Here is an 8,752-nt window from a genome sequence, read left to right on the forward strand (position 1 = left end):
TCGAAGCTTCCGAGTCGGTGACCTGGTTCTCCGTAAGATTATGGTGCTCGAACACGACGTGGGCAAACTTGGACCAAATTGGGAAGAGCCCTACAGAGTAAAGAGAGCGCTCGAAGGGGCATACGAGCTTGAAACCTTAGAAGGCAAACAAGTACCCCGAGCGTGGAACATCGTTAACTTAAGGCGATACTACCTATAGACCGCCAAGCAAGGTGGACGAAATCGCTACAAGAGCCAATGGGCCAGGATGCCGAGCTAACGGAGGAACCTCGGCATAGGCAAGCAAAGAAAAGTCAGCCAAAAGACTCAGTCGAAGCGGAAAAGTATTAAACACCGAAGTAGGTCGCACGAGTGCAATAACCCGGGCAAGAAACAGATCGGGCATATTATCAGATCGACAAATATGTCAGTTCAGGAGAAAGAACAACCAACACTTAACCAAAAGAAAAGTCCATTCCATTGAGAGATAAGGAAGAGTACATTTGATAAAAAAAAATCACAAGCTCGGAGCTACTTCTTCCTCATCAGAAGGCACTTCAACAACACCCGAAGGTCCTGCCTCGCCCTCGGAATCAGGCTCACCATCGGCAGCATTGGCCATCTCCTGAGTTATGCGCGAAGTGGATATAGCACTAATATCGAGCTCGGGGTACGTGTTCTGGATCATCCACCGGCTCAGTTTAAATCCCCTCCTGTACGAGTCCAACATCAGGTCATGAAAGCACGATGAAGCGATGTATTCATCAATGACCTTCTTCTTAGCATCTTCGATGCCTTGGGAAAAGATCTGCATTTTCTCCCTTATGTCCTCCTGAAGGTATTCGACCTGATATTGCAGGTCCAGCCTCAGGTCCGCCATATGCTTCACAACCACCCCCATGGCCTTGGCATCCCTTTGAGACCTCACCTGCCTGGCCATAGCAGCGCGAGTAGCTTCCTCAGCAGCATGAGCAGCCGCCTCAGCAGCTCAGGTAGTCAACTCGGCAGCACGGAAGGCCTCTTCAGCAGCCCACGCCTACCTCGAGCTCCTCTCCACCTGGGCCGCTAAGGCATGAATAGAAGAGCTCACCTACCAAAAAGAACAAGTGATTAAAGAGAACGACAGCAAGAGGGATAAAAACAAAGAAGCCCGACAAGAAATTTGACTCACCACCATAGCATGAGTAGTGGCACGACAGGCAATCTGGTTCAAGGGAAGATCGGTCCACGCTACGATCTCCTTGGGGAAGGTGGCCTCCCTACTCTTCTGAAGAGCATAGTTCGGCGACAGCACTCTCCTAAATTCCCCTTGAGCTCCCGAGCCCGAGGGCCCAACTCGCGTATGAGCGGACCCGGAGTAAGCGGGAGCTTTGGAGTAAGCGGGGGCACCCATGTGAGTAGTCTCACCATAAGGGGGCCCTACTGCTTCTTGCATTGAAGGAGCCACCTCGGGCTCCCTGGGCAGATCCTCCGTCGTGTAGTCTGGTACATGAGGCTCCGCACCCTAGGGCAGCTCGGCACGAGTACGCATGGCGACCCGCTTCCTCCTCTTCATACCTTGGAACAGGTGCCCATCGTGAGTCCTCTCCGAGTCCATCACACCTACAAAAAAAAGTTCGACATCAGAAAAAAAACTAAAGAACAAAGCAAAACAAAACCTGAGGAATGAACCTACCCGAACTCAGGCCGGCTGCAACGAGCTTGGCCTCCATCAGGTTCTGATGGCATTTTATCCCTAGTCGTGCCCATTGTCGGAGGCCCTTCACTGTCTCTTTATCAAGAATGACACCGGAGTCAATGGCGGTCGTCCCCCACCCGATCTGAAAAGGCCACCCTTGTGCACTTCACACCCCGAAATAGTCCCACTTCTACGTCGGGACCTTGTTGGGAAGTTCGTGCAAGAGCTTAAAGCCCAGGCGAGGAGACAGGTAATATGCCCACCTACTCCCGGGAAGAGGACCCACTTGTTTCTTGAGCATTAAAATAGAGGAGAATATCTCCAAGTCTAAAGGAAAGCCCTGTTCGCAGAAAAGGGAGATTGTCCCCACCAAGTTACAAATAGAGTTCGGGCAGTTTGGCATCTAACTCTCGTCGATGCTGGATGCTAGACGGATTTGGTCCTTCGACCATGACGCCCGGGGGGCTCCAATCCCTTATTACCTCTTACAATTTGTTTGGGGAGTACGCCTATTTCATTCCTTCGGGTAACTTTCCTTAGGAACACGGTCCTTATGAGATCGTGATATTTCGGGAGCAGATCATTGCGGAGCTGCAACTGCCTTTCCACGCAATATTAATAATACAAATGCATGAGAGTGCAAATCATCAAAGGTATAATTAAAATCCAGTATTTTAACTTATGGCTTTATTTTAGGTTTTATATTGCTTCATGTACACCATAAATAAACAAGAAAAAGCAAAATTTAAAACAAAAAAAAATATATACCATTCAACTATATTGCATTTCCATACTTCTGGACCAATTGAAATATATTAAATTGCGTTGCAAACAAACTGAAAGAGTGAGTAGCCCCCATTCACGGCTTCACCTCCTATATATGATTCTATGATTTATGTAAATTACGTCAAACCCCCAGCTCCACTGCATCATGGTATGGGACAATGTGAATTTCTATCCTATCTATCTGCTGGGAATCCGCCCTTACTACTCGTCCTGCCAAGGTGGATTTTTTTTTTTTTCCTTTTGCTTTAAAATTGGATTTTGGAGCAGGAACGGGTTATGAGATTTTAGAACTCATAAACTCATATCAGTACTGGTAGGGTAATGTTAAGGCATTTGAATGTATTAAGTATCATATTTAATAATATATTGAATTTTATATAAAGAATAGTTGTTAGTTTTTATTCTGTGCATGTTTTAATCAAATAATTGGAAATTGTGATGTTTGTTTATGTTATTTTACTTATTTATTGTTTACATATAATAGGAAATAATAGAAATTAGATGTGGGTTCTAGACCCAAACAGCCATTCTAACCCACCCCGCTCTCAATTGCAATAAGGGTAGGGTTGGGGAGGGTTTTGCGTTCTCACGTGTAAAGAGGGCGGGAGGCGGGGGTAAGTTGGGAAGCCTAATAAGACATGTAGGGCCTAGAATTTACAAATCTCTCCCCGAACCTGCCCTATTGCCACCTCTAACTACCAGCTAGACTAATTCAATAGAGTACGGCAATTTCCAGCCACACATGCCCAACAACATCATGGATTCCGTGCTAGCTAGGACTAAGCCGCCCTCCATCCATGCAGGGATATCTCCTGCCAACAAAACGCGTTCCCCCTATCAACTTGATCTAACACCACACACCTTACTATGAGACTGGAACTCACTATAAAAGTGGGACCTGCCAGTATGAGATATGTGGTGTCAGTAGGTTGGTGGAATGTATTTTGTTGGCAAGTGATTTGGAAAAAAAAAAAAAAAAATCATCAAAGTTTACATCTTGACAACCAAATATGATTGGTGTAAATGTTCAAAAACAACTGATTCCAATTCTCATCTATCACTAAATTGGTTCATATTTTTTTATTGGTGTAAATTTGAATTTACACATAAAACAAACATAGCCTTATTTGAAAAACAGAAAGGATTGTTGGAGGAGCCGATGAGGTGATACTTCTCGCTTGCCTGGGCCCAGGGGCTCATCTTTCTAACTTTCGCACGAAAATGACTTTAACGGTCCTTCCGCCCTTCCCTTCACTTTCAGGCTGTTTATTTTTTTTCCAAACAGCAAAAGTGATCCTTTCTTGGACCCTTCTGCTCTGCTTTTGTTGTCATTTCATTGTTATCAACTTATTTACTGTATGCCTCCACCCAACCTCCATTGGACAACTATGATGTCTTGGATGGAATATGGAACTCATGTGATGAACTCCCTGAACAGGAATTTATTAATGCTACTGAAAATTAAGACCCACAAAGGAGCTCGATCATGTGATCCACTCCCACTCATTCATTAACCCAAGCATAGTAATATCCTATTACCTCATTAGTAGCAACAGTAGCAGCATCATCCCGTTATATATTATCACACTTAATTAGTATATACAGAATATGATTATCACACTATTAGTCTACTACCATATAGAATGTGATAACTGATCTCTCTGTCAAAAGAATTAAGTGCAATATAATATGTAACAAAAAGAAAAATAAGTGGTTGCTTTAATTTCTGTCTTTTCATCAGGTTTGCGCCCTAACTGATCGCTCCCACGCAACGTATATAATGTGGTTAGGATTCACAAGTAATCTTTTAAACATAGCTTTTATTATATATTTTGCCAAAAAAATGATGAGCATGTAGCAGTGCTGATTATTTACTAATTATATAAGACAAAGTTAGGCATGGTGGAAAAAATCTTCCACATATGTGTATGCATGCAACTAAACAGAATTTCATTAATTACTCCTCACTTCCTATCATTCTCATCATCTTATCAAGATAGAAAAACGTTATGGTGCGATGTATTGTCTTCATCATCATCACAGTTGTCTGATTCAAGGTATTTTGAATCGTGAACACAATTAGATAGTCTTGTCAATTAGACAAGGTCGAGATGGAAAGATAGCCGCGTATCGAGATCTACAATCAGAAGAAAGGTCAGAGGCCCGAGGAATTGTTCTCTAAGTAGGTACTACGACGCTTAAGTCAGTAGGGTAGAAAAAGATGTGGCCGGAACAAGCAAATTGAAATACCATTAGTCTAAGCCAAATATATAATGCAAAAGATATTCAAATAGTGTTCTTCCAAAGTCCATTATCTCAAACGGCGAATACCTATTTATAGTTGGGTGCCTGTGTCCTACATGGATAGGGCTTCTAAGGTTGTTAAGATGAAGGCGTCCGTCGAGGTCTTCGGGAGGTTTCTTCTTCCCCAACGAAGTCCGCTTCCTTGTCCATATAGGACACTCCTTCTTAGTCATGCTCTTCCGTTACGCGTGGCATTAACATGGCCTTATACTAAGGCTTCCGAGGTGGAGAGCTGCAAAGTAAGCGGGATTCCTGAGATAGGGAACGGGTTCCAAAGCGGTTGGATGTATTCTTAGGCATGATTGCTTTTAGTGCACGGAGAGGGGTTTGAGAAATGACTTTTTGTTCATTTCCCACAGACAGTGCCAATTTGATGTTGTTCGATCCAAGGTGTTCCGAACCGAGGATACAATCAGCTAGTACTACCAACTAAACGAGGCTGAGGTGGAGAGACGAAGCCGTGCACTAAGATCTACAACCAGGAGAAAGGTTAGAGGCCCGGGGAGTTGTTCCCCGAGTAGGTACTCCATTGCTCAAGTCAGTAGGGTAGAGAAAGATGTGGTCGGGATGAGAAAGTTGAAATACCATTGGTCCTAGCCGAAGAGATAATGCTAAGAGGTATTCAAAAAGTGTTCTTCCAAGAGTCCCTTATCTCGAGCGAGGAATACCTATTTATAGTTTGGTGTTTGTGTCCCAAATGGATAGGGCTTATGGGATTGTTGAGATGAGGGCATCCGCTGAGGTCTTTGGGAGGTTTCATCTTCCCTAACAAAGTTCGCTTCCTTGTCTATGCAGGACACTCCTTATTCATGCTCTTTCGTTATGCGTAGTGTCGACGAGGCCTGATGCTGAGGCTCCCAAGGCGAGAAACTGCGTAGTGAGTATCAAAATACCTACCTAGGGAACAACTCCTCGAGCCTCTGACCTTTCTCTTAGTTGCAAATTTCGGTGCACGACTTCGTCCTTCCACCTAAAGTACTTCATTTTGGTGTCTCTAATGTCTAAACTCATCAACTCGTTCAACTCATTCGTAGATTTAACCCAGCCACTGGATTTATAGAAGTCCATTGGTAGCAGGACCATGAAGTTTTTTTAGATTAGAAGAATACAAACTAACCTCAAGCACTTGTTTTTGGATTTTGTGACTGCTGGAAGATTTGATCTTATTATTAGAAGAAACAAAACGGTTAATTCTTTTTTGAATTGCACTCCAAGGTTATTGTTTATAAAGAGGAACAAGTTTCAATCTACATTGCTTGATAAATAGATGAATCACGAGATCATCAAAACAAGAATGCATGGTTAATTAGGAAAATGTTTTCCCCTAATTTTAGCAGGAGACTGACGATTTCCTTTCCTTAATTATGATCAGCAACACAGGATTGAGTATCTGGCAGCCACAAAGTCCCAATGGAAGGTATCTTACAAGGACAAAATAAGACTTTAAAAAAGTTTAAATGAATTTGAATGTGATGTAACGGTAAGATAGAGGTAAGTCCATCTTAAAAAGTTAGGGGCAAACTTAGGGTATGCAGGTCAATTTATATAAAAAGAGGGTATGTTTTTTATCCACCAGATCATCCGTGTGTCAGGATCGTACTTCTTACAAATGGGTGTCTCATAGGCACATCCACCATGAATTGGGAACATCTCCCGTGAATAATAATCAATAAATATGGGAGATATTCCCGATGCATGATAGGATGTGCGTGTCAGGAGCAGATCCGGTTTCCTTGTTTTCTCAAAGGCAAAGCAGGTCCAGACAAGCGTTAGCCAATAGGCGAGAAAGCGCCTATTATTATTAAAGTTTGGCGTTTTCTACTATTTTCAAAGAAATAAGATCGCAGACCGGTGGCTGCGGTCTCCAGGGTGTGAATCGTGTGATTATAAAAGGGCTCACGGGTTTCTCCGTCTATTTACATTTGTACATACAGAGAGATTCATAACAATTTGAGGCACAGAAACAAAGATGGGAAGAAGTCCGTGTTGCTCCAAGGAAGGACTGAACAGAGGAGCCTGGACTGCCTTAGAAGATAAAATCCTTATAGCTTACATTAAAGCTCATGGAGAAGGCAAATGGAGGAGCCTTCCCAAGAGAGCTGGTACGTTTCTTCAGCTTTTCTTATTTTCTGGGTTCTCTCTCTATTCTTCTACATTTCATCTTCTTCTCCTTTCTTGCTTGTTTAATTGTTTTCTCTCCCCTCAACTACGTACTGGCCATTAAATCTAATTTAAACTATACATCCCTTCTAATTAATTAAGTATGCATTAATTTTCATAAAAAGTTAGCCCCCCCTTTCCTCTTAATTACTACTTGATCCAATAACCAAGAGATTTCTTTCCAAGTGCAGGCTTAAAACGATGTGGCAAGAGTTGTAGACTTAGATGGTTGAATTATTTGAGACCAGATATCAAAAGAGGAAATATATCAGAGGATGAAGAAGAGCTCATCATCAGACTTCATAATCTTCTTGGGAACAGGTACCTTGGTTTAATTTTACTCCTCCATCTGTCTGTATATGCGACTTTTGATATATAATATAATTGACGGATCAATTTTCTCATTTCCTGACTGTCTGTAATCTGTAGATGGTCCCTAATAGCAGGAAGATTACCAGGGCGAACAGACAATGAAATCAAAAACTACTGGAACACAACTTTAGGAAAGAAGGCTCAAGCCAAACCATGTTTGTCACCATCAAATCCAAATCAAAGACGAACAATAAGCACCAAGCCCAAGGAAAAGCCAACTCCGGTCAGGCCGCCGCCGGGCCCCCTGAGGACTAAACCACATGTAATCCGAACCAAGGCAATGAAATGCACCAAAGTCCTTATGCCCCCACCGAGTCAGGCCGCCGCTGCATTCTCATCTTCTCTACAAAATAACCAAGTGGAGGACTCAATGCCAATGATCCCATTGATTCATCCCCATCAGACCCACTCGGTGACAGCTCCACACCAGGATAATCTTAATCTGACGACCAACACTACCGATGGATCTGGAGACTTCTGTGCACCTTACTCTCATCATCATGAATCTGATTTTCTGCGTGGTCTCCAAGTTGGCCATAATTTAAATTTGACAGGGGACAATAACACCTTGTCGGGGACTTCTGACTGTTCTCTACTACTGTTGGATGAACCCATGATGCCCGAGGAGTTAAATGCAAATGGTTGTCTTCAACAGAATTTTGCCATGGATCTCGGATCCATAGCTTCATTTCTTGATAATGATGAATGGCCATGAGGGGAATTGGATATGTGTTCAAAGGATATTATATACTTCTCCCTTCCTTTAATTTGTACAATATATGATTAGCCGTAGAAATACCAGGTTGGTGTATATGATAAGTGGGGATCATCCTCACCCAAGCTAATTACGCTTGATTAGATTAGATCATTAATGGAGGGAAGACATGTCTTCTTTTTTTCTTTTTTTCCTTTTTTTTTTTGATAAATAGTTGCTGATGATGGGTCTTTGAGTTTGAGATATTCATTTTTCTTTTTGACTGTTCTCTACTACTTCAATCACAGCATTGCATGGAAACCTATTATTGCCCAATCAATAATAAATAGCTAGTTATTGTATTTTAAATTTGGGTAAATTGTTACAACCTCCCCTAAAGTTATGTTTCTGACCATTGATGAAACTTCTCTAAAGTTTGGTAATTGCATTATTTGCAATCACCTCCCAACTTTTTGATACAGTTGTAATTAGAATCTTCTAGCAAGAGACATGAAAATGTCCAAAATACCCATATAGTTACCATTGAGGCCCGTCTCTATAGAAAAAACAATATAAACTTAATTTATGAACAACAAAAAATAAGAGAATTTAAAGTTGTTGTTTTACCTTTGAGTGATTGATATGAAGAGCAAATTTGGAAAATGAATCAATATGGAAAAAGAGATTGGAAGGGTTTGGAGTAACAATTTATATGAAGAGAAAATTTGGAAAATAAACATTTTGTGAGAAGTAATGGCATGAATATTTTGGACATTTTC

The 8,752-nt window shown here is 41.9% G+C and overlaps 1 protein-coding gene across 1 annotated transcript; it reads left to right on the top strand.

Annotated features, from left to right (window-relative positions):
* The first annotated feature begins 6,039 nt into the window (after positions 1 to 6,039).
* Positions 6,040 to 8,275, top strand: LOC148846840 (transcription factor MYB1-like). Its single transcript, XM_088952478.1, has 3 exons — positions 6,040 to 6,849; positions 7,099 to 7,228; positions 7,337 to 8,275. Exons 1-3 carry the CDS (start codon positions 6,717 to 6,719, stop codon positions 7,992 to 7,994), a joined length of 921 nt encoding a protein of 306 aa, XP_088808604.1. The 5' UTR covers positions 6,040 to 6,716; the 3' UTR covers positions 7,995 to 8,275.
* The last annotated feature ends 477 nt before the right edge of the window (positions 8,276 to 8,752 follow it).

Source organism: Nelumbo lutea, chromosome 6 (assembly GCF_056320005.1).
Source record: "Nelumbo lutea isolate HS-2025 chromosome 6, American lotus-T2T, whole genome shotgun sequence".
NCBI lineage: Eukaryota > Viridiplantae > Streptophyta > Magnoliopsida > Proteales > Nelumbonaceae > Nelumbo > Nelumbo lutea.

What these genes read in the sequence shown, in the direction of transcription:
- LOC148846840 (XM_088952478.1), top strand. Translation starts at nt 6,717, where the DNA reads ATGGGAAGAAGTCCGTGTTGCTCCAAGGAAGGACTGAACAGAGGAGCC. An exon ending in GAGCCTTCCCAAGAGAGCTG is followed by an intron (nt 6,850 to 7,098) that starts GTACGTTTCTTC and finishes TTCCAAGTGCAG; the next exon opens with GCTTAAAACGATGTGGCAAG. An exon ending in CATAATCTTCTTGGGAACAG is followed by an intron (nt 7,229 to 7,336) that starts GTACCTTGGTTT and finishes TGTAATCTGTAG; the next exon opens with ATGGTCCCTAATAGCAGGAA.